The sequence below is a fragment of the Jaminaea rosea genome, assembly GCF_003144245.1.
Source record: "Jaminaea rosea strain MCA 5214 unplaced genomic scaffold BDZ90scaffold_3, whole genome shotgun sequence".
Lineage (NCBI taxonomy): Eukaryota > Fungi > Basidiomycota > Exobasidiomycetes > Microstromatales > Jaminaea > Jaminaea rosea.
The window spans coordinates 364,672-390,934 of NW_020289977.1; the positions used below are offsets into that span (position 1 = coordinate 364,672).

A 26,263-nucleotide genomic window follows, 5' to 3' on the forward strand; every position below is an offset into this window, starting at 1 on the left:
AACCGTCCTTGCTTCACTACCGCCTACTCCTACCCCTACCCATACCCACATCCATCACCATGAAGCTCTCCCTCGCCTTTGTCACGGCTTTGATCGCCTCGGTGGCGTCGGTCACGGTGGCTGTCCCCACCGAGTCTGCCCCGCGTAGCGTCATTGACATCAACCGCCGAGCTCCTGCCTCGCTCGAGGATGCTCTGGCTGACATTGCCAAGACGAAGAAGAAGATCTACACGGCCATGCAGAACGTAAGTCGGCGCGGCGTTGGTTCAGCGAAGGCGGTCGCGATCAGGTACTGACTTGTTCCCGGTGCGCCCTGGTAGTACAAGGCCAACTTCGGTCACTTCCCTCCTGCCGCCAACGTCACGGCCCTCGAAGAGATCGGCCATGGTCTGGCTGAAGGCGGTGTCCTCGCCAATCGTCTTGCGGGACTCGCCAAGCGCCAGACGCCACACAGCATCGACCTCATTGACCAGCAGAACCAGCTCTTCTGGAGTGGGCCGCAGTCGTACGGTATCCCCAAGCAAGGCCCCTTTCAGCTTGACCACGACACGGGAAGCAGCGACACCATCCTGAACGAGGGTACGTACAACCCCAAGGCCTCGTCGACGGCCAAGAACACGGGTCAGAACTTCACCATCTCGTACGGTGACGGCACGACTGCTTCCGGTCCCGTGTACACCGACAACTTTTACATCTCTGACCTCGCCGTCAAGAACCAGGCCCTGGGCGTCGCCAACGGTGCTTCTCTCGGCCTCCCCGGAGCGGCCGGTATCAGCGGAATGGCCTTCAAGTCTATCAGCCAGTTCAAGATGGACCCCTTCTTCTACACTCTCGTGAAGCAAGCCAAGATCCCGGACGTCTTTGCCTATGCGCTTCGTCGCACCCCTGGTGCCTCCAAGCTCTTCCTTGGCGGAGTCGACAAGTCGTCGTACAAGGGAAAACTCACCAATGTCCCCGTCAACAGCGCCAACGGATTCTGGCAGGTGAGAGTGCACGCTTTGCGGGACGACCTGACGCTCGTACTGACTGCATCTTCCCGTGACCGTGCGACCAGGTGTCCGGATCGATTCAGGGCCAGCAAACTCCCACCTCGATCATCGACACGGGGACAACCCTTATCATCCTGCCCATCCCTCAATTCCTTGTGGCCTGCCTCTCCATTCGCGGTGCCTTTATCGCTCCTCAGGGTACCTCGCTCGCCTGCGCCGTCAATGGCCCTGCGCCCAGCAACGTCAAGGTCGCATTTGGGGGCACTTCTTACACCCTCAGCCCCGAGTCCCTTACCTTGGCCACGGACGGCGCCACAACCTACCTGGGCATCTTCGGTCAGTCTCTTCGCGCGAAATCCACGTTACTTGACCTTCGCTGACGTCGATCGCCTTCGCACGAGCAGGAGATGCCGCTATTGGCCTGCAAGTGGGTGCCATTTACGGCGACACCTTCTTGCAAAACGTGGTAGCCATCTTCAAGGGCAACACGGGCTCCTCGCCGAGCATTCAGTTTGCTACTGGTACGACGAAGTAGGAGGTGTGATTCTGTCACGCCACGCGGCCTGGACTTGACGATTACGAACGATGTGCTTCTGCCCTCTCTCTGTCCTGCTTGAGCTGTCCCACTCTATCTTTCTGGAATTCAATGGAGCTCGCAGATGAATGGCGGGAAAGGAGAGTTGAGGAGGAGAAGTGAAGTAGGTGAAGTTGCGAAGCTGCCAAGTCGCGCCAAGTGGCGGCGATCCGTGCGCTCTGCTACATTGCCGCCCGCGAGTCCAGTCCGTCTCGCGCTTCTTCTCGATCAGCACCCACTTCTCATCTCGATAAGGAGCGACACAATGGTTCTCTTTGCGGTCGCGTGAGCGCGAGAGGACAAGAGGAATCGTCTGGTTCCTGCCAGCTTGCTGACCCAGCGCCAGCCTTGCTCTCCACCACCACAGTGACTTCTGCCGTGAGCCCGTCCGATAGCATACACGCACTCACGCACGGGGCAAGCTGACTCAATCCAACGCTGCATGGCGCCAGTCATCCCAATGGGTACCGAGACGTCCGTTGGCCCTTACATCGCAGAATGCCAGCGCGTGCTGGAGGCCATGAAGAGCGAGGGGATCAAATACGAGGTGAGCAGGCGCGCGCAGGGGAAAGAGGATTGGAGGTCGTGCAGCTGACGAGGAGATGAATGCGCGATGTCGTGTTATCATGATCTCAGATGCAGTGAGTACGAGAGAGCAAGACAAGAACAGTCGCTGAGCCGCACTACTGACTGTGACACTCGTCATCCTCTTGCAGCGGCTACGGCACCAACCTGGAAGGGCCCTTTCCCCTCGTCTGTCAGGCCATCGAGCGATGTCACGAAGCCGTGAGCAGGTTGCACGAGCAGAACGAGCCATGAGCCAAAGTTGACCCTTCCTCTCGCTCTCACACAGGTCCACGCCAAAGGAGCTCCCCGCATCTCGTCCAACATGCGCATCGGTACCCGCACAGACAAGCCTCAAGAGCAAGCATGGGCCAAGGGACTGGGAGAGAATGAGCGCAAGAGGGAGAGCGTGCGGAGGATTCTGGCAGGGCAGACTGGCGACGCAGAGGCAGCAACGAAGGCAGCGGCGCCGCAGTGAAGTTTGAGTGTCTGCAGGCATGACAAGGGAATACGATTGCCATTGACGAATGCGTGGCCCATCAAGGTGCCTTCTCTCCCGGTCGCCTTTCTCCTCGTACTCTGATGCCCTTTTGCACTCTCGGTCCCCATCTGAGTGAGCGACACGGAATCAGAGGCAGAGGATGTCAGCGAAGCTGTCGTAGCGCGCATGTCCTCTCTCTCATCGTCTTCTCGTTACTCACCCTCTGACCTTCTTCTTGTTCTTTGGGCTCTTCCTGAAATGCTTAGGATCCCAGCCCTGCCTGAACTTCTCCATGCACCACAGGACGTATCGTCTCTCCTTGATCCCAACTCCAGCCCCCTTGAAGTCTCTACTCTCTAGCGACCACATCTTTGCCCAGTCCTCGCCCAGGAGGCTCGTGAGCGCATTATCCGCCGTAAGGTCGCGACGAGGCGCGGATATGGCGCGCAGGAATGCGGAGGGGGTATCGATAGGTGCGAGGGCTGGCGGGGTGCGCGATGGGCGTGGGACCGGGGAGTCGATGGGGAGGGAGACGGGAGAGCGTTGTGACAAGGGGTGGAACTTCTTGCGCGGGGCCGTAGTTCCAGGTGGGGGGGTCGGCGGTGATGGTGAAGAGCTAGCAGTGGATGAGAGGGTACGGCGAGATGTCGAAGCGATGGGTGATGAGCGGGCCAGCGCCGATGAGAAGAGTGACCTCAGCATGGCGGCGATGAGGGTGGTGGGTGGTAGTGAGCGCCGAGAGCTTCGTTGGTCACTTTGGCTTGCCTCTCTATCCGTCTTGTCGTCGCACTCGGGGCGGCTCCGATTCCAGGCAGAGGCGGATGAGAGGCAGACGGAGGCTTGAGTGACCGTCTCTGCCTGCGTCTGTGGCCCCTCGCGCAGGCAGGCTGGCAAACGAAGCGGAGGGAAGAGGGCCACTTTTCGAGTCGTCGATGCGTGCGCTGCGTCGACTTGACAACTTCTTCTCAGTTGTCCATCACCACACACTCACATATACACATCACCATGTCTCTCCCTGACTTCAAGACTGACGGCGGTCTCGCCACCCTCGAGAAGTTCCTCTCGTCGAGGTCATACATTGACGGGTGAGTGTGCGTGTGTGGCAAGACGAGCGAGTCAGAAGCATTGGGCGCGCAGAGCGAGGGCAGCACGAGGGGCCAGGGATGGAGACCTACTACGAGGGGCAATCGCAACCAACACACCATGATGATTTCTGTAAAGCTTACGGTCCGTGTTTCCGAGCCCATCCCGGTGCGGCTTAAGACCCCGCATTATGCCGGGTGGTATATGCTTTGACGAGAACACCTTTCCGAAGCTCTCTGAGTTGTTGGACAGCGGTAGCGAGAGGAGGGCGGAGGGCGGGGCGCGGAGGGCGGGCATTAGGTTGCTGCGGAAGATCACTCTTTTTGTGAGAAGCACAGACTAACGCCATCGGCTCTCCCCCTCTCGCCCACAGCTACTCGGTCTCGCAAGCCGACGTTGCCGTCTTCGAGGTCTGCTCGGCCCCCGACGCCAACAAGTACCCCAACGTCGCTCGCTGGTTCACCCACGTCGCTTCCTTCGAGAAGGAGCACCCCAACCTCCACGGCGACAAGAAGAAGGCCGCTGCCGCTCTCGCTGCCACCGCCAACACTGGTGTCCAGTCGACTGCCGCCAAGGCCGTCGCTGTTGAGGACAACGCCGCTGGAGACGACGACATTGACCTCTTTGGCTCGGACGACGAGGAGTGAGTGCTGCGAGCGCCGCAGCGGGCCGGCAGAGATTTCGATTGACCGCATCGCTCACCATCACCACCACCACCGTCTTTGCGCAAACAGGGAGGACGCCGAGGCCGCTCGCATCAAGGCTGAGCGTGTCGCCGAGTATGAGAAGAAGAAGGCAGCCAAGGGCCCTCGCCCCGCCGCCAAGTCCGTCGTCACCTTCGACGTCAAGCCTTGGGACGACGAGACGGACATGGCCGCCCTCGAGGAGAACCTCCGCAAGATCGAGAAGGACGGTCTCGTCTGGGGTGCCTCGAAGCTCGTCCCTGTCGGCTACGGTGTCAAGAAGCTCCAGATCACCCTCGTCGTCGAGGATGAGAAGGTCTCGCTCGACGAGCTCCAGGAGCAGGTCGCCGAGGACCTCGAGGACTACGTCCAGTCGACTGACATTGCTGCCATGCAGAAGCTCTAAGCGTGTGTGTAGCTAGAGGATAAATGTGTATTCCCTGCTCTAAAATGTCACACGTAGCGATCAAGAGTGTGTCAGAGTCTGCGAAAGAGCGACTGCGTGCGGTGAAGCGGGTGACGCTGCTCGAAGGCACGGTGTGAGCGTGGCACACGACTTCTGAAGCAAGATCGTCCCTCGAATTGACAGCAACGCCAGCGCACTTTCATCGCTCTTAACATGGCGTCTTGCTCAATTGTCTGCTTGCAGCCTGGCAGTGCGACTGACAAGATCGTTGTGAAGGCTTGGTGGAGTCGCGGACGGACAGGCGGACTGAGGCCTTGTAAGCAACTTCTTCCTCGGCCCGTCCGTTGTTCAAAGTTGTTCCCATCTCAATCACCTCGTCCGTCAATGATGAGCCTCTTCAAATCAACGTCTTCGCTCGCGGCGAGGACGACGACAGCTTTGCGACTCAACGCCGCCGGATCATCATCGATTACCGCCAACGCAACTCTCAGCGCCCGCGCCTTTTCCTCCTCCTCTGCCCCTTGCTCATCCTGGGGAGGCGGCAAGCTCAAAACGCATCAAGGCGCCGCAAAACGCTTTCGTCCCCTCTCCAAGCGTCGGCCACGCTACGACAGCAACCCAGCCAGCATCATAGCCCAGCTTGCCTCCTACTCGGCGCAGAATGGCGGCACGATGTCCTCGATCGACTACGCTCTCGCGGCTGAGCAGATGGGGTCGCAAGGACGCGGTGAGATGCGACCTGGGCCCTTGTTCAAGAGGGGAAAAGCAGGGAAGAGACATTTGAACTTGCAGGTGAATGGGAGTAGGTTGAACTCGCTGGGTGGGACGGCTGTTGCGGGAAGGGGGAGGACAGGATGGCATTTGCGCAAGCTACTCGCGCCCATTGTGTAGGCTTGCGCCCAGTGTGTAGGCTGGCAGCGACTCACGATTGAGCAACCCTGGAGGCGGTACTCGACACATCATATTGGGGTGGTTGCGACGGTGCGATTGACATCAGTCTCCGCGCTCATCAAAAGCGCTACTGTTCTGCCATTGCTCGCTCCCAGTGCTTCAATGGCACCAAATTCGCAGAGGCTCTACAAGGTCAGCGCCGATATCACCCTTTGTACTATAGCCATCAATGACAAGATCGCATTCATCCCACTCCTCACACTGTGTATCATGCTGTGATAGCCACCGTCCGGTCCATCGCCGGCTCGCTCCGAGTCTGATCCGCAGCTGGGCTTCCCTTCACACTCAGCAACCACGGCGTCTTGGCAGGCTCGTAGCGCACATCAGAACCACGCTTGGCCGCTCGAACACTTTTGCTGCGATTGTCACCATGAGCATCACGCTGCTCTGCGCTCTCGTGCTCTGCGTTTGAAATGCTTTCCTCTCCTCGAACTCTTCGTGGGTGTTGCTCTTTGCCCTGCCTTCCTCCCCTCGCTCCCTTCCCTCGGCCTTCTCACTGGCGTGCACAGTGGCAGGCAGCAGCTCTATCGGCGTCGTCTTCGCCTTTGCCTTCGCCGCCACTGTCTGCCCTGTGTGTGTGCTCGACCCGCTTTTCGCCGGTTCACGCCAACCTCCCGCCAGCGCACACAGAGTTTGTCGCCGGGCGGTGGTCGGGCGGGGCGGGGAGGCCAAGCTAGGCGGCCGGCCTCTGTTGAAGGCCCTCGCCTCGCCTTGCTGGTCGGGCGGGCGAGCAGGCGGGCAGGCGGCTTGCGATCTTCGAGGGCGAGAAGAGCGCAACATCTCCTTTTTTTCTCTTTCTCACCTTTCCCCCTCACCACCACTCTTCCGAACAAAACGTGAGTGTCAATGCAGGGAGGTGACGAGGCAGAGCAGCAGTGAAGCGTTGCAATCCCTTGGCCTGGCTAAAGCTGTCGAGCTCGGTGCGGCTTTTCACGTCCTTATCTGCTGCCGACGTCTCGTGCTGCGAACCAAGCCGTCCGCCCGCACGCACGCACACACACTTCTTCCTCCTTCTTCTCTGGCTCACACCCTACCTACCTCCCCCCTTTCACCTCGCTCTCCACAGACAAAATGGGAACAGTTGTTGACCCCGCCAAGCAGGGCACCAAGTCGGCCTCCGGCTTCGCCACTGACTTCCTCATGGGTGGTGTATCCGCCGCCGTCTCCAAGACGGCTGCCGCCCCCATCGAGCGTATCAAGCTCCTCGTCCAGAACCAGGACGAGATGATCAAGCAGGGCCGTCTCGCTTCGCCTTACAAGGTGCGTGTGTGCGCGTGCGCGCCTGCGTGCGCCCCAACGAAAAGACGGGCAGCTAATCTCGTGTCCTCCTCGCGCTCCGCAGGGTATCGGTGACTGCTTTGTCCGCACCTACCAGGCTGAGGGCCTCGCCTCTCTCTGGCGTGGTAACACGGCCAACGTCATCCGTTACTTCCCCACTCAGGCGCTCAACTTCGCCTTCAAGGACTTCTTTAAGTCCCTCTTCAAGGTCCCCAAGTCTGACCCCTACGTCAAGCAGCTCGGTGCCAACCTTGCCTCTGGTGGTGCCGCCGGTGCCTCGTCCCTCTTCTTCGTCTACTCTCTCGACTACGCCCGTACCCGTCTCGCCAACGACGCCAAGTCCTCTGCCAAGGGCGGAGGAGAGCGTCAGTTCAACGGTCTCGTCGACGTCTACCGCAAGACGATTGCCTCGGACGGTATCGCCGGTCTCTACCGTGGTTTCGTCCCCTCGGTCGTCGGAATCATCGTCTACCGTGGTCTCTACTTCGGAATGTACGACTCGCTCAAGCCCGTCCTCCTCACCGGCAACCTCCAGGGTAACTTCCTCGCCTCCTTCCTCCTCGGCTGGGGTGTCACCACCGGAGCTGGTCTCGCCTCGTACCCTCTCGACACTATCCGTCGTCGCATGATGATGACCTCGGGCACGACTACTCACGTGAGTTGGCGGCGTGCTCGCGGTAGTCGACCTTTTCTGACGTCTCTGCCCCTCCTCGCACGCAGTACAAGGGCATCATGGACGCCGGTCGCCAGATCGTTGCCGCAGAGGGCATCAAGTCGCTCTTCAAGGTATGCCAGACCCTCCCCCAGTCGTCCCGCAACACCCCGCTGACCTTCTCATCCTCTTCACAGGGCGCTGGAGCTAACATTCTCCGTGGTATCGCAGGTGCCGGTGTGCTGTCCGGGTACGACAAGCTGCAGGTAAGTGTGATGATGATGGTGAAGTTGTTGATGGCGAGCATGCTACTGACCATCTTGGAGCTCCCCGCCTTACCCGTGACGCCCCCCTCGCGCTTGTCTTGCTGCTCGCCCTTCCCTCTTTCCGCCCCCGCCCGCCCCGCGTCTTTCCGCGTCCGCCTCTTTCCGCCTCCCCTTCCCGCCGCTCAACCCTCAACAGGAGGTCTTCCTCGGCAAGGTCTACAAGGGTGGATCCGGATAAGCAGCTCCTCTCTCCGTCAATTAGAGAAGAAGCTCCCGTCCATCGCCTACTCCGTCTCCCAAGACGAAGCCCCAATTCCAACCCTCGTACGCGCTTCCGTAGCTCAATTCTTTTTGAAGCAGCAACCCCTGCCCATGTCGCTCTTCACACAATTCAATCACAAAAGCGTGCGGTCACAACCCGGCAGACCAGAGAGAGGCTGCAGAGATCTTGTGTAGAATGCGATCGAGACGAGTGAGAGAATTGCACGGTCGGGCTCAAGAGAAAGCCATCGCGCATCACAGCGGTTAACCATCGTGTCACGGGCAGAGTAGAGCTCACTGAGTCGCTTCCACCTTCGCCTTCCTCCTCCTCTCCTCGTACATTCGGGCTTGCCTGCGTCTGTCTTGCTGTTAGCTCGCCGTCTCAGCACCGACTGTCCGCGTGAGCTAGTGGCATCCCAACGGGGTCGCATGGCCGAAGCACGCGTTCATCTGCTCTTGTGGACACGCAGAGGTGATTCAATTCCCTACGCTCGTCACTTGGCTCTTGCCACCCTTGTGATCCACGTCGGTGACGCCTTTCACACGTAGCTTGGAGTTTCGACGTTTTCTCAAATCTCAAGCTCTTGCTTGTATCCTCGTACAAGCAAGCCGTGGCGAAGGCTCACTCGCCGCCAGTTCTGAGTGGCTTCGTATCGCATTGAATGCTGCCTTGCTCGTCTTGACCTTCGTCATCACTCATGGCCTGACGCCCGCAGCCCTGCCCATCGATAGGCTGTCACAAGACGTCCTAGTACACGACGTCAAGATAGTCCTCGCCCACGACGACCCTCTCGCGCCTAGTCCACTTTCACGCTTCACGCTTCACGCAGTGTTGCTCTACTTTGTTTTCCATTGTCACACACTTTTTGACAATGACGCGCTCGTAGGTTTCTTGATTCGATCCTTTTAAAAATTAAAGTCTGAATCAAAGAGCGCCTCTTCCCGCAGAAACCGGTCCGTTCGTCGATCGAGGGTGGCAGCGAGGCCCGAGAGTCGCCAGGTCTTCTTCCACTTGTTGCCGAACCACGATTCGACGGAGAAGTTCACTCGCTCAGGGTGATATTGAGCGAGGGATGTCGGCCAACCCGCGTCGAAGCCAGTGTCGATAGGCAAAGCGTGCACCTTGTGCGCAGCCAGTGAGGCTGCGAGAGGGTGCCTCTCGACGCAGTTTGCCCCGACGAAGAGCAAGGGAAGGCCGGTGACGGGGCAGTGGTCGAGCTTGCCCTCCAAAGCCTTGACAACCCATGCACAGAAGACTGTGCAAGGGGTGCGCGTAGGCTCGACGTCGTCGTTCAGCCAGCGGTCCTTGACGTGGTGTTGGCGGCGAGGCTGGTGGGAGGCGGGCGAGGGCAGCGGCGTTGAGTGTCGCACCACTCGTTGACGCGCGTGCACGTCGCGGCCGCGAAGGAGAGCACGTCGTGGTCGTCCCACTGCTCCGGACGAAAGGGAGGCGGGGAAGCAGGCAACCGGGCTTGCGGGGAAGGGCGGGGCGACCAGGGGAGACGGCTTGCTCCAGCTGCTGCGCCATCGCTGCCGTGATGCGAATCTCCTTGTTCGTGAAGATTCGTCGCTGAGCGGGAGTGAACGCAGCCTCGTCGTCCTCCTCGTCGCGCTCGTTCTCGCCTCCATCGTCCGCCTTGCCATCATCTTCGTCGTCTCCCTCATCTTTCTCGCCTTCTGCCGGCTGCTTGACGTCTACCTCCGAGCTCACCTCCTCATTGGGCGGCTGCGCTTTGCTGCCTGCCTTGAGCTTGGCAAGCAGAGCACGGCAGCGCTCCGCCGTCGCATCGCAGACGTCGTTCCACGAGGCGCGGGGAAGGTTGGCGGCGACGAGACGGAAGGAGCTGCTAGCCTGATCTGCTAGTTGTCGAGACTTGTGCTTCTTGACCCTGTCGTAGATAGCCGCCGTGCCATGCTCGTTCGCCCAGAACCTGTCCGGGTTCAATTCCCTCTCGAGGCTTGCCACGATGTTGGCGCGCATGCGGTCCCCAACCTCGTCGCCCAGGATGGGCCGAATGACGTTGTGTACGACGATGGCGCCCTCCAGCAGGTCCGCCTCGAGCGCCGTTGTGTACGCCCCACGTGCCAGATTGCGGGCCACATCCGTCAGGCGCACGTTCTCGCGGCAGTGCAGCGCAACCTTGCCGTCGTCGAAGAGCCATGCGTCCAAGATCCTGTCCATTGAGGGTCGAGCCATGGAGAGCATGCCATGGCGTTCGAGAAGCTGGTGGACAGGGCGAGCGAGGAATCTTTTGCTCGCCGGGATCGCGCTCATCGGCACCCAAGCTGGCAAAATACCCAGCGCCCAGGTAGCCTCGTTGTCCGCGTCTTGAGAGGACAGAAAGATCGCAACGACTGCGCCAATAGCGGGGTCACCAGTGCCGGACAGGACGGTGTCCGAGACGGGGACGGCTTGTGCGCGAATCTGATGCGGCTGCACCAGACGAGCGTCGGCTGCGTCGGCCCACAGCTCCCTGAATGGCAGCTGCGCGTAATGGGCGTGGTGTGCGACGAAGCAGGCCCTGCATAGGTCCCTGGTGATGAGGTCGCAGCACTTGATGGAGCTGGGTCCGAGGTGAGGCACCATGATGTCCAAGCTGGAAGGGTCGATCTGCCAGGTCGATGCAAACCTGCGAATGAAGGCGTTGTGCCAACGCTTGCTCGTGCAGATCTGGCCCAGCTCCTCCCGATAGCAGCCTTGGTCGAGGCCAGGGGCGAGGCAAAACTTGATATGGGCGCGACGACGGATGGTGTCGCCGACGGTGTCCTTGCGCGCTGTCGTCTCCTTGCGGGCGCGAGAGTTGCCTTGCCCAGCATGCACGAGGACTCCGGAGACAACCTCGTCTGCTTGCGTCTCGACCAGGACAAGCTGCGACCATGCATCCCAGACCGTCTTGAGCGAAAAGCCGTCTCAGGCAGGATGGAAGAGCATGGCCCTCAGGATGCCCTTGTCGCGCTCGCGGTCATCCTCGCGCAGGAAGGCGCGAGACTGGCCAGGGTTGCTCTCCCAGCTGACGCGGTCTGCCGTTTCCAGGACAAGGAGGTAGCGGCCATTGTGCATCTTGTCGCGGAAGCGCGTTCCGCGATGGCCGACGAAGCTGGGCTGCTCGGCTGCGCCGACGAGGATGTCGAATTCCTCCTTTACTTGGAGGATGGCACCTTCGCTGACGTTGAAGGACATGGCCGCGTGTAGAGGCCCCGCAAAGAAGGCGAGGAGGAGGGAGGCGACAGCCTTTGCCTCGTCGGCGTTGCCCGCGCGAGACAGGTTGTTCAGCGTCGGGATGAGGTTGTACGCCTTTGCGGCGGCGGTGAGGGAGGGGAGCCATTGAGCATCGCGAAGGTCGTGACGCAGCGTCACCATCTTCTTGATAGAGCGAAAGCTGTGGGCGTGCTATCAAAGTCAGCTGCGGCTCGACATCGGCATAGACGTCCAGCTACTCACCTGCACTCCATCTCGGTCCCACTCGAGGCAACGTTGAGTGTGACCTGTGCGTGCGGCAGGCCAGACGGGTGAAGGAACGCCTGCTTCGTGTTGAGGTTGATGGTTGCAAGGGGCGTCCTGCTGCTTCCCTTGGCGTTTCTAGCCTCGGCGAAGAGGGGGCGTAGTGGTGCCCGAGCGAAGGCAGCATTGGCATCCCTCCAGCGGAAAGTGGCAGGCTCCTCGCTCTCATCGTCCTCGTCGGGATCCTCGTCCGACAGGCATTCCCCGTTGGGGAGGATCCTCTGAGCGATCCTCTGCGCCAGCTTGCCTCCCAGTTGCTTGAGTGCGGCCTGGATGGCAGCCTCGTCCTTGCCCGGTCGAGGTGGAGGGAGCTCGACGACGTCGTCGGCGAGGAGGGACTTATAGGGTGGCTCAAATCGGCAGAATGCCCAGCGGGCGTTGCGGAGGCTTGCTGGTGGTGGCCTTGGAGCCATTGTGGTGCATGTACGCAGGGGTGAGGCGGACAATAGGGGAGATTGGCTCTTGAGGAGCAAATGAAGAAAGGCGAGGAGGAGCATAGAGCACTCGCCTGGAGCAGGCGTCAAAATGCTGAGCCGGTGGAGGCTTGGCTTACCCATGCATGCAAGGGTGTGGTTCTACCCACTGTGTGACGAACTCGTCTTGCTGCTTTTCGATACCTTGATCCGCTGGATGTAGAGTCAAGGTGAGGGAGCTTGCCGTCGACTGCGAGGCCAAAGACATGGTCCCAAACGTCATGGCTTCTAGCACGGATTTTGGCTTAGGATTGTCGTGCGCATGCACTTGTGAGAGCGGTGCTGGGGGAGAGGTGCTGGGGGAGAGGTGCTAGAAAAGAGGTGCTGTGGGGAGGTGCTGGGGGACAGATGACTCGGTAGAGTGGCGCTGAGTAGCCTCTTTGTCTGGGCCGGCGTGGGCGAGGGACGCTGAGCTACGCACGGCCGTGTCACCGTCCTCAGCAGGAGCTTGTGCCTCGAGCAGTACGAGCTTGGTGCTGCACCTTGAGCGTCGCAGAGCACGGGGGAGCGTGACCATGATCGGTGCACGCGCGAGGGGAAGAGGAGAAAAGGAGGAACTCGAGTCGAGAACAAGAGGTGACCATCGAGTGTTCGGACGGCGGGTGGCGGTGCTTGATTGGCCGCCCCAGGTAGTCGGTGTCGAGGGCCGAGATCGAGAGGCGAGCATCGAGAGCGACGGCCAGTGCTTGAAGAAAACTCTTTCGAGGGTCGAGATGGAGGGATAAAGTGGTGGTGCGGATGGCGGAAGGCGGTGCCTGACTCCGTTGAGGTTCGAGATGGATGAGCTGGCGTCGGCGGGCATTTGATTGGCCCACGCTGGCCGGTTCCGACGCGGCGCGCGCTCGATGATCATGACGGCGGGGCGAGACGAAGCGTTACATCGTAGCTCAGCCGGATTTGACTTCCTCTACGCCCTAGCCTTGGATGTAGTCGTTGCTTGCAGTAGCTGTGCAGTCTCCTCCAAGCTTGTAAACCAGCTTCCCCTTCCCAGTCGGCCCACTGAGACTTGCCTGAGTTGTGTGATTGCCCAGCGCGATTGGTGCAAAGGTGCAACATTAGTAGGCTGAACCTGCGGTCGTGGCCACCGAGAGTATCACTTCAGATGGTGGTAGGCTGCATGGGACGTCGAGTCTGCATTGATTGCTCCTCTCCGCTCCAAGCGCGCTCGGCCGTGCGCTTGCAGATCGGCCATCCTTGGCATGCAAGGCAGCCGCAACGTGAAAGGCTTTGAACTTGCTCCTCGTCTCGTGTGCACTCGCTTCTTCTGACCCAAGAGAGCGCGATGCTCATAGACGAAGGTGGCGTCGCCATTTGTTCACTTGATCAGGACGGCGTCAATTGCACCGCTCGTTGAACCAGGAATTGCTCTTCTTCCCACAGCTCCCCACACTAACAAAGCAAGCTACGGCCCGTGGTACGAGGTCGCGTGCCCCTGCCTACATCGTCGGCCGCTGTGTCCCTGCCGGATAGAGCTGCCTTGCAGGCGTGGGGAGAAGGGAAGCAAGAGAAGAGAGCTCGACGAGGGACCAGAGCTGCCCCTCACCAAATCCGCCTTGATCACGCTTCCCATGTCGACGTCCTTTGGCGTCCCCACGTCGTGGATGGGGGGGATCCGCGATAATGAATTCTCAGGGCAGCTCCGTGCTGTGGTTGGGGTTTGGGGTTTGTTTCGTCATCATCACTCATCACTCCCGGCTTCGTATAGGAGATGCAATTGATACGAAGTTCGTTCTTCGCGACGCGATACTGCACAGACGTTCATCGCGCCTTCATTGTGTCGCTTGTCATGCCTCGTGCCGTGCAGCTGGTGAGTCGTGCTTGCTTGGCAGCTGATATAGCGAAGTCTGTGCTTACGGCGGGCTCTATCCTGCGATGTGACTTGTATTCGATCGCGTCGATGGACTCTTCTTCTCCCCCCTGTTTACCCTTCGCTGGACCGTCCCCAATCGACAACAAGAGCGACGTGTGCGCTGCTAGTCTACGGCCGCTGCACGAGTCACCGTTTGGCGAGGCACACTGCTGAATGCGTGACAGTTGTTTCCCTAGACCTCGCCTCGTCAGTGGCATCGTGAACGAGGGTCCAAATTCACATGTGTTGGTTCGCCCGCACCCACCTTCACAGCTTGGCTCACATCTGCAACCCGACGGTGCGGGCTGCGCTCAAGTCGCCTTCCTTCGCCTGCAAGAGGCCGCATCATCATCGCGATCGTCTGATCGCTTCGACGAGCCTCGTAAGAACGAGTGCTAGAGCGAGATCCCGCTTGAACTACCGCCGGTGGACTAGCCTGGGTGGCTGTCTGTCTTTGTATGCTTTCTCTCAGCACGCCGCCCTCCGACGTTCGTTAGTGACGGTGCGGCTCAATAGCAGAGGCCGGGCGGAGCGACGGAGCGAAAGTGCGACGACGACGATCTGTGAGCAACTAGCCCCTTTCACCCATCTCCGCGAAAGCTCTCATAAGACGTCTTAGGTGGGTCCCTCATTCAAAGCCGCCGCCCGACGCTACGCTAGCATCACAACGAGCAGCGGCCGCGGCTCCCATCGAATGTCTCTGAGCTTGGATCGTCCAGTCTGGTGCGGCTCGATGTTGATGAGCATCATGAATCGCGGACATGGGCATGACATGACAGCAGGCTCGGAAGTGTGGGAGACCGTGCGTGCCACTTGCTGATAGCATCCAAGAAGCTAAGGCTCATGTACGTCAATAGTGTGACCCTTGCTTAGTCTCCCCGCCCTGCCGTGTGTTTTTGGCGGCCGCCCCTGCCCTTCGTGCTGCCCGCACTGGCTCCCGCTCCCTGCTCCGCCCAGGCGCCGCCCGCCGCCCCCCCCTGACTGCTAACTGCCCCCCCCCCCTCGCCTCCGCACGAGAAAGTGCCCTGATCGCAGTGCGTCGCACATCATCATCTCCTTCTCCCTCTCCCAATCTCCATCTCTCTATCAACGTCCGCCGGTCTGCGTTGCTTCCTCTTTTCCTCCTACACACCAAAGCCTCCGTACCTAGCCTTCGAGTATAGGCTCGCGGCCCTGCTCCTCCTTCTTGACCGCGTTCCCGCGGCCAAACATTCTCAGACACGCCTCCTTCTCTACGGTCGGCGACCACGGCAGAGCACACACGCATCGTCTCATTGCCGCCTCAGCCCATCGCAGGATCCGGCATCTTGCGCGCAAGTCCACGTCACCACCTTCAGCTCCACTCTCTGTATCTTCTGACCCCCTGCCTCGATTCCGGACGTCGTATTCACCTCATCGCGTCGTGTCACGATCTTCATCACAGCCGCACGCGAGTCAGCTAGCAGCAGAAGGAGCAATCCTACAAGACCATCTCCTGCCGCATCGCTGAGCAATCGACCATTAGGTGAGTTTCATTCAGGCCAGGAACCGCACGTCGGGCTTGCCAGATGTCCGACAGCAAACAGCACGCGGCGCGACCAGGGCATCTTCAACTGACCTCATAGCAACTGCTTTGCGTTCTCTCAGTGCGCTTGCCTTCATACAAAATCCTTGGCCCGATTCTGGCCTGCTAATTGCCTGCCCTTCTCCTTGAACACTCTCACCTCGTCGCCATCATCGCCTACCTCTTCTCGCCTTGGACGCCCCTGCACAGCGCGTGATGCCCCTCAACGCCTAGTAACCCAAAACGCGACCCGCTTCTACATCTTCTCGCTAGCCTCCATTCAACACGCGACTGAGGACGATGCCCGTTGCTTCAAGCAGTCGCCTCCCTTCTGAGGCGGCATACACGATGCAGAAGCATCACCAACTTCCTTCGGCGGGGACTGCGCTCCAGGTGCCGGATGTCGCATCGAGGGGTGATGCCAAGCTTCAACTAGCACGGAGTCAATTGCGACCAGTCTCTTTCTCGTCAGCAATGACGAGCCATTCCACATCATCTTCAATAGCGTCGGCCCAGACATCGAGCTCGGGCGCCAGCTCAGAAACCATTGGTCCCCTAGACATTGGCGCTACACCGCCGCGTCCGCCTCGACCGACTGCGAGGAGGATGCAAACGACTCCAGCTACCTATACGTCCCCTCGAGGCAGCGGCAGTCAGGCTTCTCACGGGGCTTCAGCCATTACAGAGGAGGACGAAAGAGATGTCAGCGAGGAGGGCACAGACGAGGAACCCACACCTGAAGAGCACGTCGTAGCTCTGCACGACTTTACGTCGAGCAACGAGACCTGCCTTTCCTTCAGGGCTGGCGAGGTCATTCGGGTCTTCAATCGAGACTCGTCGGGCTGGTGGGACGGAGAGCTCGATGGCGAGCGAGGGTGGTTCCCGAGTAATTACGTAGACGAGGAAGGCATGGCAATCGGCAGCCCAGACTCTGCCGCCCACTCCGAGCTTTCGCCCGACAATAGCTTTGGCGAGAGCGAAAGCTACCACGTCGCCCCGGCGTCGCATGAGTCGGGCTACCGTGTCTTTGGTCTACGGCGCAGCAACAGCGGAAGCAGTAGCGCGGGTGCTTCCACCATCCGTCGCCCTCATGCTTCGACGTTCGTGGATCCGTATCGCAGCGGCAGCGGCTTGGGTATCCTCGAGCCCATCCAGCATTCCATTGCCCTCCTCCAAAACGCAGTCAAGGCCGTCAGATGGGCGCACTTTCAGCCAGCCACCGCCTGCGTCATCTCCTCTGTGCGCTCGGTGCTTTCGGCAACTGACTGCCTCACGCGCGAGTCGGAGACGCTTAAGGCTCATCCAGTCCTGGCTAGAGAAAGAAAGCAGGTTCTCTCTGAGCTCAGTAGGCTGGTCACCCAATCGCGGCGTGCATCTGCCGTCGCTGCGGATGCAGATCCGTCCCCGCAAGATATGCAGGACATGCTACGCCATGCCAGCAACGTCATGAACAACAGCAAGCGCTTCATCGCTGTCGCCTCAGAATGCGGCGTTCATGTCCCTGACGGTCCAGACTCAACACCCGAGGAGAGAGCCGAGTCAGACAAGACGCCTACGCCTGGCTCAGTTCGGTCTTCATTTGTCACCGCTCGCACCTCGACAAATACCAACAGAAGAAGTCTTGGCTTGGGCTCAAACGTTGGCGGCTCGAGCAATGGAAGCCACAGCGCTAAGGGCGGGCGATCGCCTCTTCTGAGCGCACATGAACCGCCTGTACCGTCCGCTGCTGGGCCCTCTCTTTCACCTGGCGCGAAGCCCTCCGATCGCTGGCTTGGCCCGCCAGAAGACGGTCGTAAGCGAGCAGATTCAACAGCCAGCACTGCCGAGAGCACCGCTACGGACAACGAGACGGCTTCTGCGTCGCTTCGCTCGAGGAACTATTCGACTGCTGAGTCACTGTCGGACGAGAGCCAGGAGCAACATTCGACGGTACACACGCGAGAGGAGGTGCTGGACAGACTCAAGCGTGCACACGAGCACCTGTTGTCCATCGTCGCTGCCGTTGTCGGCCATACGCACGGTCACGCGCGCGACTCCCATGCCGCGAGCGCCGCCTTCCTCATCGACGTTACGCGAGAAGCCGTTGACAGCGTGCGCAATCTCCTCATCGTTGTCGAGCCCGTTTGCGACACCAACACGCTGAGCTCACTATGGCCGCGGGAAGTGTCGATCCTCTCGGACGCCAAGGACAGTCTGTACGAGGCGACCTCTGCGCTCGTCACTGCGGCCAGAATCCTTACATCGCGATCCACCTCGGCTTCAGGGCCCGGTGCCTCCCCAACAATCGGCAGCGAAGACGAGGAGAAGAGCAAGCTCCTGGCCGCCGCCACTGGGCTGTTGCGCACCGGCCAAGAATGCGTTGGCGCTGTCAGAATGTGTCTCAGCAAGGCAGAGCCGTCGCTTCAAATCAGCATGCCGATGCCGAGCAAGGCAGGGGCTGCGAGAGATGCACGAGCAGCCGCTGGAGAGCGACAGGAGGAGGAGGAGCTCGAAGAGTTGGAAGAGAGGGCTGTGCAAGAGGGACTTAGGAATGGGCAGCCGATGCCACCGGCGACGATCCGCAAGGGCAGGAACACTCTCTCGTTCCTCGGCCGCAAAGCCACGAGCTTGAGCTGCCTGCGACAGAAGTACGAGCAAGATGCCATGGCCCAGAGCGAGTCCGCAGAGACGAGCGAGAACGAGGATGCACATTGGGACTCGAATCATCGCCGTCCGCCACTTCCTCATCACGCTCTTACAGAGCCGCCGACCAGTGTACCGATGCAGAGCGATCTCAGCGGCGAGACCAGCGACGCCAGCGATGCTGCGTCTCGCCAACATTCGCGAACGTCAGGCTCCACCATGCATTCGCTGCACTCGAGCCAGACGAGCTTGACCACCGCGGACAACTCATCGCAGGTCCATGGCTCCGCTGGCTCCGCCAAGATGGACCGCAGGGGCACCGATGCAAGCAGCCGCAGCGCTCCTTTCTACGACGACAGGGCGCAGACGACTCCCACTGCGTCAGCGGCGATCAACTCGAATGGCGGCGTCATGCTCGCGAATAGGCGAACCTCCATCGAGAGCCTCATCAGTGCTCCCTCGTACGAGCCAGAAGACGTGTGCTTTAATACCGATGGTCAAGTCACCGGAGCCACACTTCCTGCCCTCGTCGAGAAGCTCACGCCTCACGACACTATGGTCAATGCCGGTTTCGCAAACGCCTTTTTCCTCTGCTTCCGCTTCTTCACGACGCCTCTTGACCTCTTCGACGCGCTCGTGGCTCGGTTCAGCATGCCTACTCCTCCTGAGATTGAGTCTCATCCTGAGGCCATGACTCGTTGGGTCAGCAGCAAGGTCATGCCCGTGAGGCTGAGGGTGCTCAACTTTTTCAAGACTTGGCTCGGGCTTCACTGGCATGCTTCGACGGACAGGACTATCCTAGAACCGCTGAATGACTTCATCTCCTCGTCTGTCACGCACGCACTGCAGCGCAGTGGGCAGCGCTTGGCTGAGCTCGTTGAGCGACGTCAGACATTGACGGACTCGACAAAGACGACGGCGCTGCAGGCCGGTGCAACCAGGGGTCCCGGAAGCCTCAAGCGTCTTGTCGGTCTCGACCCGGCATTCCAACCTGGCCTCATCGATATCTCCGCCATGTACCTACCATCGACCTTTGCCACATCCAAGGGCACTGGCCCAGCCCCGCCCGCTCCCGTGGTCAACAAATCGCTCATGGCCTCACTGCGTGCGATGAGCCCCGACGGCAGCAGCGCCCCTAGTGTACTCGACTTTGATCCCTTGGAGCTAGCACGTCAGCTCACCATCATGGAGAGCAAGATTTTCTGCTGCATCCTGCCAGACGAGCTGCTAGCCCGCGTCACCTGCAAGAAGGGCAGCTGCCTCCCGCCCACCGCCTCGACGGGCACGCATATCAAGCAGATGAGCGCTCTCACGACGCACATTACCGGCTGGATCACCGAGTCGATCCTCAGCGAGGAGGATCCCAAGCGACGCGCACAGCTACTCAAATTCTTCATCAAACTCGGCGACCGCTGTCTGGCTTTGCAGAATTACAACGCCCTCTTCGCGATCCAGGGCGCCCTACAAGCTTCGACCATCTCCCGTCTCCGCAAAACGTGGAACTTCCTCTCTGCCAAATACGTCAACCTGGCAGAGCAACAGCGCCATGTCATTGAGCACACGCGCAACTTTGCCACCTATCGATCAAGAGTGCGAAGCGCCCTCTGCCCTGCATTGCCCTTCCTGGGACTCTTCCTCACCGACTTGACCTTCTGCGACGAGGGCAACGCGGACACGCGGCCTAGCCCATTGGCGAGGGGTGGTAAGCCGCACCACCTGGTCAATTTCGACAAGTACGCCAAGCTGAGCAGGATCGTGGCGGAGGTGCAGCGCTTCCAGAGTCCCTACAGCTTGGTCGAGGTGCCAGAGGTACAGGTCTGGCTAGAGCGCGTGGCATTGGTCAAGGGCAAGAAGACCTCCGGCCCGGAGGACTTGTACAGGCGCAGTCTGTGGCTTGAGCCTCGCGCTGCCACGTCTACCACGTTGGGAGTGGCGACATTGGGTGCGTCAGCAGGGATCGCAGCGGCAGCGGCGGCTGGAGGAGCAGCGAACGGTGGTAGCTCGCCATCAGAGGGCGGATCGATGGCGAACGGTACAAACGCGGGTGCAGCGACGGTCAACGGCGGCGGTACAGGGGGCGGCTCGAAGGGCTTGCAGAGCCTTGACCTCTTCAACTGGGCAGAGGGAAGGCGGAGGTGAGGAACGAAGGCGTGGATAGATGGCGATAGGGAGCAGCATGCAACAGCGGGGCAGTCGCTCTGCTGCGGCCATCATCTAGCCCCTCGATCGGTTGGAGGTGGAGAGCATTAGATGGAGAGCTGAGTGGTTGCCTTCTCGTCTATCCTCGTCATTGTCATTATCACTTTGTTTTCTTCGCGGGCTCCTCCGCAGGGTCGGCCTTTCATGTCCCTTTGACGTCGAAGATTATTCTAATGCCTTTTGAAGCTCGTCCCGACGAAGCGTGAAGACGATGGCAAGACGATGCTGAGCTGATCGACGAGAGATTGTGTATGCTCCATTCTATATGTACGTGTGATGCGAACCGATTGAGACAGGGGCAGATGATGCGATATTACAAGATGAGAAGAGAAATGAGCAGGCTGGAGGCCAGTGGGAGTGCTAGCGGTAGGCAAGCAGAAGAACGGCGTCAAGATCTCCCTCATCGCACGTCATCCCTCCATCGCTCAATCGACGAAGCCTTGACGGCCTCAGCCGGCGTTGGACCACCCAAATGCGGACTCATCATACCTGTCACAGCGCCTGATGGACCTTGCTCATAGTACTGCTGCAGCATAGCCTGCGAGGGAAACATCATTGACGAGGTAGCGGCCGGCATCTGCATCGGCAGGCTGCAGCTCATCATCGACGGCGAGCCCATCGACTGAGACCACGGCATCATTGACATCGCAGGCGACATGGCTGCCATCTGCTGGGCCTGTTGGAGTTGCCGAATCTGAGCTGCTTGGCGGGCAATGATGGCCGCTTGGGGATGGGTGGATCCGAGAGGGAGATCGTCTTCGTCTGATGGGTCGGCTGGGGCGGTTTGCCTCGATTGGAGTTTGGAGAGGGCCGCAGCCACGGCCTCGGAGGCGCCCTGACGGAGCCCGAGGGGGCGATCCTCGTCGGAAGCTGGAGCATTGTCCTGCTCGCTGTTGCCTCCTCGCGCATGCGATAAGCCCGTGCTTTTGCGAAGTTGGGCTAGAGGCACCTCGTCGTCCGAGGAAGACGATGCTGCGTCGTTCACGCCACCATTGGGCTGGCCTAAGGACGAGGACGAGCGCAGCGTAGAGGCCTTGTATGAGGAAGGCTTAGCGTCGCGACCGCCTGTACCGCTACCGAGGCTGTTGAGCGAAGAGAGCCTGGCATGAGGAGCCCCGGATTTGCGCTTGAGCTGTGCGAGGGTCATATTCTCATCCTCCTCTGACGAGTCTTGCGCTGCTCGAGTGGGCTTTGTGAGGAGCATAGGCGCTAACGTCATGACCGACTTGCGCTTGAGCTGGGCCAGAGGTACCTCATCATCTTCGCTGTCGCTCGTGTCGTCTGCAAGGCGGCCAAGCTGGACGCGAGGTGCTTGCTGTCCAGTGTACTGCTGTTGACTGCGCTGCTGTATGTTTGTGCTTCGTTGTCTTGCTGCGCCCCTTTCGGAGTCAGACGAGTCGTCCCCAGATGAGGGCAGGAGCCACTGCGCAACGCCAAAAGCATCAGCGTTGCTCTCACCGTTGGCGGCAACATCGAGACGAGGCGGCTCAACAGGCGTCTTGGATCGCGGAGGCGAGGGAGGTATCGGCTCCTGTGCTTGTTGGCCGTGAGCGTCTTCTTCTTGCAGACCATGATCGGCATGGGCTGCCGCATAGGCTGCTGCCGCAGAAGCATCAGCCTGGTAGTGAACCTCTCCATCCGCGCCCACCTGGTCCACCTTAGCCGGAGTCGCATTGTTTACCTTCTTCCTGCTGAATATCGCCCTTTTCGCCCTCTTCTCCTCCTTCTTTCTCTCCCTCTCTCTCTCCCCCACTTCTCTCCTCTCATTCTCCTCAAGCCTCTGCTCCTCCTCAACCCTCTCCTCATCTCTCCTCTTGGCCATCTCCCTCGCCCAATTCGTATCGACACCGAAAGCGGCCTGCATCCTCTCACGCGTATCATTATACCTCCCGTTGGCGTTGTCCCTGAATGATCGGGCGGCGATGCTCGGCGCATGAAGAGAGGGAGCAGCTGTCACGTCATTGGAGCTGAACGGGCTGGCTGAGTCCCTGTGGCCGGTCTCGCCCCCGTCGACGGATGCATCGCGGACAACATCCAGCTCTTGCTGTCCGTAAAAACGTCGATTCGCAAGGCGTTGCCGTCTCTTTTCCTCGGCAACGTCCATCAGACTCTTTCCATAGAGCTTGCCGGCAGGCTTGGCCTCATCAATCAGGATGGGTTCCTCGTCGCTATCCGGACTGAGCTCTCCATCTGAGCTATCTGTGAGATCTCCCTCCGAGTCTTCAGTCAGTGAGAGGTCCTCCACGGGGCTCTCCTCTGCAACGCCGAGCTCCGCACACGTTTTGCCCTCACGCGTAGCGCGGCGTCTCGTGCGACGACGCAGGGTTCGCGCTCGCTTGCGCTTGAGGCGTAGCTTGGCTTCTTTGCTCGCCGTCTTCTCTGCTTTGCGCCTCTGGCGTTTTGATAGCTTTGCGTCCCCTTCAGCATCGTCTGGAGAAATGCCCTCGCCCGGCACCGGTGGCAGCGAGGTGGACTCGAAACCCCAACCTTCACGGTCCTCGTCCCGGCGGACGAGTTCATTGCGGAAGAGAGCCGTAGAAGGCATGATTGCGCGTCGGCCGATGCCTCTCGGCGCTGCAATTGGGTAGATGAATGCAGTGCGACGTGGAAACCCGATGTCGTCCACAATCTGTGCCGGCCCCGACCCTTGAGCATTATGCAAGACGAAGCCCTCGGGTACGTACAGGCCGCTTTGACGACGACGATGCTTTGTGGCTCCGCCGATATTAGGGCTACCATCGTCGACGTTCTGCCACAGCTTGGAGCGGGGCTGCTCTGGGCTTCCTTCGAGCACGCCGGGCATGACAAGGACGTCTGGCAGCCAGTGCTCGACACCTCGAGGCCGAAGCGGGCCCTTGGAGGGCGGAGAGATGTATTCGTCATCTAGGTCGAGCTCCTGATTATCGCTGGACTCGCCGATGATGACACGCGCGTCAGTGACTGCGTCCGTCATCTGGCGGGAGAGGCTGTCGTCGATGACGGGCTCATGACCAGTTGCAGCAGGATCAACAGGCTCGACGACCGGCTCGACGTACGTCGTCACTGCCGCTGCGGGCTGTGACTTCCTCCTCCGCCCCCACTTTGAAGAGCTCAGGTCAGGTTCCATCTTGGCCATGTCCTGCTTGAGCTTCTCCACCGAGACGGCGCCGCTACTGCCACCGCCAAAGAAGCCAGACACGGGTCTAAAGGCCTTGGTGAAGAGCCCCTCATGCTTCTCCGGCACCCAACCATCTGAGGGCAGGCTCTCAACGGGTGCGAGCTCTTGCCAGCCGTACTGTCCTGCAGCGGCTGCTTCTTGAGCCTCTTCGACGCGTCGCCCTTGTTCTTCTGCAGCGGAGCCGAGAAAGGGAGATTGGATGCCGTAGCTGTCGGGAAAGGCTGAGTGGCGGGCAAGCTCCTGCAGCTGACGGGTTGACATGAAGGCGCCCGACGGTGGCATGCGAGGCGTCTGAAGTTGCGGCTGCTGCTGCTCGGAGGCTTCCGGCGTGAGGGGAACAGGACCGAGCTTGGGACTCATCATGGCGAGGCGAGGGCTGCCGACGTCTTGCAGCGGAGGGGGAGTAGCGTTGCCTGGGCGCGCCATTCGATCGACGACCGAGTACGGGCTTGGACCGAGGGCCAAGGCGCTAAAGTAGTCGCCTTGGAGGGCAGCGACGCTGTCAATGTTGGCAAGAGGAGGCGACGCTTGGCCAAAGGCGCGAAAGAGAGTACGGCTGTCCTTGTCCGCCCAGCCACCGCCGAGTGAGGGGCTGCTAAAGACGGGTTGAGGTGGATTCTGCTCACCGAGAAAGTGTAGAGCATCTGTCGATGCGTTGTGTGAGTTTGCACGAGAGCCAATCCCCGCCATGGAGTCGCGATGTGGATTCGGCATGGCTCCGAAAGCTCCATCTCGAGCCGCCGCCTCGTCGAGCTCTCCACTGTCCTGCTCCTCGGGCGTCGGACTCAGATGCTCAGCAACGAAGGATTTTGGCTTTGGGGCAGAGACAGACTGTGATCCCAGCGATGTGTGAGCGCCATGGGATATCTCGGAGCCCTGCTCGGACCATGATTCGCCTGTACGCCCCCTGACGGACTCGACGCGTACGATGTCTGCAGCACTGGGCTCGACTTGATGTGAAGGGACGAGACCCTCTCGATGGAAGGAAGGCGCATCTCGTGCAGGGTGCTCGTTGGTGTCTTCTCTGTCCAGTCTCATCGGTGCTGCGAGGGTTGCGCCGGCGGCGTTGAGGCGTGGGGTCGGTTCGCCGGCGGGAACCGAGGGGGCATTCGCGGCGAGAGCAGTATCGATAGAGGTATTCGGAGGAACAGGTAGGCTGGCTGCCTCAGACTGCATGGCTGCTGTGGGGTCCACAGCATCAGTCGACAGCTGAGCACTTGGCGTTTCTCCCCACTGACTCGGTGGCAGATTCTCTTGCCTCTCACGGTACAACTTGATCCTAGCGAGCAGATCCAGGTCCGGGTTGCGGGACGAGCTTGCGCCCCTCGTCGACATGATGTCCGACTTGGCCCTTTGCGGCACCTCGAGATCGCTCGCAGCGCTCATTGGACGACGATTGTGTGAAGCGAAAGGCGCCGAGCCAGCCGAGGCGCCTGAGCCTTTACGACTTCGCGTGGCTGAGCTGCGCCGCGGAGGGCGTTGTTGCAGTTGAGCTTCATCGGGAACGTCGATGCCCTCGACCATGGAGACTGCGCGCGTACGATCGCGGTCCCGGGCGGCTGAGATGCGCTGCCTTGCTTCGGTGGTGAGAAACTTGTCGAGGCCCCAGTCGCCTAGGCCTTCTTCTGCCGCTGCGCCTCCCTCGTCATCGTCACCTCCTACACCTGCTTCAGAGCGACCTGCCGCGGTCATTGGCCTGCTGCCCGTCTGAGAAATCTGGCTGAAGACGCTCGCTGGACGATCGACTCCATGTAGAGAGCTCGGGGCCCTGCTTCTCAGGCTCAGAGCACTACCCGGTCGTGAAGCGGGGAGATTTTCATCGGCGTAGAGACCCAACTTGCGCGAAGAGAGGCTGACATTACGCGAGTGAGAATGTAGGGAAGGTCCGGCCTCCTGCTGAGGCTGATATCGCTCCTGACCGGGCAGGTGTACGCCAAGGAAATCTCTGCTCTGAGGTCGCTGAATCGAACGTGTCCTTGATGGCTGCCTGGCTACAGTCTGCGCTTCATCTGCTTCGTCATCGTCGCCGCGATAAGGTGCAAAGATGACACTCTCGCTGGCCAATTTGGGCTCGGGTGGTGGGTACGGTGCGGGTGATGGATCTGCGACACCGGCGTCGAGTGCAGAGGCTGTTGCTGCTGCTCCAGCAGCCGCCATGGCCTCTGCTCTAGCCTCGAAAAAGTCATTATCCGCCTCAATGAGGGCAGCTGCCAGTTGGAGACGCGCATTCTGGCGCTTTGAGATCTTGGGACCCACCTTGCGCTTCTGAGGCAAGGCCTTGTCGGGCAGTGTCGGTGAAACTGTGAGGGCGATGGAGGGTGCGAGGCGAGGCGTGGCGTCTGTCATGGCTGGTCGTCGACGAGGAAAGGAGAGCTCAAGCGACGATGAGAAATCGGAGTTGATGCTCCTCGAAGGGGCGTGGAAGGGGCCGCTAGGGCTGTGCGACGTCTCGGCGGCCGGACGTGCGGTCCGATTGGACCCTTGACGACTGCCAAGAAGCAGCGTGTATGCTAGGTTGCCGGAATGAGGAGGGCGATATGTTGATGCTGAGTGGCGGTGATGGTGAGGATACGAGAAGAAGACGAGCAAAGACCCCACCACCCCTCAACGAGATCCGGATCGAGAAGTCGAATTGGAAGGAGGGAGCAAGGGGGTCCACGCTCTGTCAAGCGAAGCGCCTCGGCCGCCTCGACTTTGAGTGTTGGTTGCTCTCCGCACTCCGCCGGCCTT

The 26,263-nt window shown here is 60.3% G+C and overlaps 11 protein-coding genes across 11 annotated transcripts; 6 read left to right on the forward strand and 5 right to left on the reverse strand.

Moving 5' to 3' along the window:
- Nucleotides 1-428: 428 nt before the first annotated feature.
- BDZ90DRAFT_209598 (acid protease) lies at nucleotides 429-980 on the forward strand (the record flags this gene model as incomplete). Its single annotated transcript, XM_025504049.1, has 1 exon — nucleotides 429-980. A coding segment is annotated over one exon (552 nt), but the record flags the coding sequence as incomplete, so codon positions are not given.
- Nucleotides 981-1,828: 848 nt separating this feature from the next.
- On the forward strand, nucleotides 1,829-2,948 carry BDZ90DRAFT_278249 (DUF77-domain-containing protein; the record flags this gene model as incomplete). Its single annotated transcript, XM_025509073.1, has 7 exons — nucleotides 1,829-1,848; nucleotides 1,931-1,941; nucleotides 2,016-2,110; nucleotides 2,200-2,204; nucleotides 2,280-2,349; nucleotides 2,417-2,736; nucleotides 2,829-2,948. The coding sequence occupies 6 exons, from the start codon at nucleotides 1,829-1,831 to the stop codon at nucleotides 2,603-2,605; spliced, it is 390 nt and encodes a 129-aa protein (XP_025363449.1). The 3' UTR covers nucleotides 2,606-2,736; nucleotides 2,829-2,948.
- BDZ90DRAFT_278250 (hypothetical protein) lies at nucleotides 2,587-3,458 on the reverse strand. Its single transcript, XM_025509074.1, has 2 exons — nucleotides 2,829-3,458; nucleotides 2,587-2,736 (listed from the first exon to the last, which is right to left on the reverse strand). Exons 1-2 carry the CDS (start codon nucleotides 3,308-3,310, stop codon nucleotides 2,667-2,669), a joined length of 552 nt encoding a protein of 183 aa, XP_025363450.1. The 5' UTR covers nucleotides 3,311-3,458; the 3' UTR covers nucleotides 2,587-2,666.
- Nucleotides 3,459-3,588: 130 nt separating this feature from the next.
- On the forward strand, nucleotides 3,589-4,920 carry BDZ90DRAFT_230849 (hypothetical protein). The gene is made up of 3 exons (XM_025505627.1): nucleotides 3,589-3,693; nucleotides 4,065-4,334; nucleotides 4,426-4,920. The coding sequence occupies exons 1-3, from the start codon at nucleotides 3,614-3,616 to the stop codon at nucleotides 4,778-4,780; spliced, it is 705 nt and encodes a 234-aa protein (XP_025363451.1). The 5' UTR covers nucleotides 3,589-3,613; the 3' UTR covers nucleotides 4,781-4,920.
- A 190-nt stretch (nucleotides 4,921-5,110) lies between these two features.
- Nucleotides 5,111-6,030, forward strand: BDZ90DRAFT_230850 (hypothetical protein). The gene has a single exon (XM_025505628.1). The coding sequence runs from the start codon at nucleotides 5,168-5,170 to the stop codon at nucleotides 5,669-5,671; it is 504 nt and encodes a 167-aa protein (XP_025363452.1). The 5' UTR covers nucleotides 5,111-5,167; the 3' UTR covers nucleotides 5,672-6,030.
- A 710-nt stretch (nucleotides 6,031-6,740) lies between these two features.
- On the forward strand, nucleotides 6,741-8,340 carry BDZ90DRAFT_230851 (putative ADP, ATP carrier protein). The gene is made up of 5 exons (XM_025505629.1): nucleotides 6,741-6,991; nucleotides 7,074-7,664; nucleotides 7,730-7,795; nucleotides 7,859-7,927; nucleotides 8,124-8,340. The coding sequence occupies exons 1-5, from the start codon at nucleotides 6,803-6,805 to the stop codon at nucleotides 8,163-8,165; spliced, it is 957 nt and encodes a 318-aa protein (XP_025363453.1). The 5' UTR covers nucleotides 6,741-6,802; the 3' UTR covers nucleotides 8,166-8,340.
- Nucleotides 8,341-9,094: 754 nt separating this feature from the next.
- Nucleotides 9,095-10,775, reverse strand: BDZ90DRAFT_258916 (hypothetical protein; the record flags this gene model as incomplete). The annotated part of the gene is made up of 2 exons (XM_025508123.1): nucleotides 9,095-9,517; nucleotides 9,630-10,775. 2 exons carry the CDS (start codon nucleotides 10,773-10,775, stop codon nucleotides 9,095-9,097), a joined length of 1,569 nt encoding a protein of 522 aa, XP_025363454.1.
- A 324-nt stretch (nucleotides 10,776-11,099) lies between these two features.
- On the reverse strand, nucleotides 11,100-12,103 carry BDZ90DRAFT_258917 (hypothetical protein; the record flags this gene model as incomplete). The annotated part of the gene is made up of 2 exons (XM_025508124.1): nucleotides 11,100-11,568; nucleotides 11,631-12,103. 2 exons carry the CDS (start codon nucleotides 12,101-12,103, stop codon nucleotides 11,100-11,102), a joined length of 942 nt encoding a protein of 313 aa, XP_025363455.1.
- A 257-nt stretch (nucleotides 12,104-12,360) lies between these two features.
- BDZ90DRAFT_132335 (hypothetical protein) lies at nucleotides 12,361-13,274 on the reverse strand. The gene has a single exon (XM_025503387.1). The coding sequence runs from the start codon at nucleotides 13,014-13,016 to the stop codon at nucleotides 12,474-12,476; it is 543 nt and encodes a 180-aa protein (XP_025363456.1). The 5' UTR covers nucleotides 13,017-13,274; the 3' UTR covers nucleotides 12,361-12,473.
- A 2,232-nt stretch (nucleotides 13,275-15,506) lies between these two features.
- On the forward strand, nucleotides 15,507-20,605 carry BDZ90DRAFT_132380 (ras GEF). Its single transcript, XM_025503388.1, has 2 exons — nucleotides 15,507-15,516; nucleotides 15,639-20,605. The coding sequence occupies exon 2, from the start codon at nucleotides 15,856-15,858 to the stop codon at nucleotides 20,314-20,316; it is 4,461 nt and encodes a 1,486-aa protein (XP_025363457.1). The 5' UTR covers nucleotides 15,507-15,516; nucleotides 15,639-15,855; the 3' UTR covers nucleotides 20,317-20,605.
- On the reverse strand, nucleotides 20,453-26,172 carry BDZ90DRAFT_230856 (hypothetical protein). The gene has a single exon (XM_025505630.1). It carries the CDS (start codon nucleotides 25,877-25,879, stop codon nucleotides 20,777-20,779), a length of 5,103 nt encoding a protein of 1,700 aa, XP_025363458.1. The 5' UTR covers nucleotides 25,880-26,172; the 3' UTR covers nucleotides 20,453-20,776.
- Nucleotides 26,173-26,263: the final 91 nt, after the last annotated feature.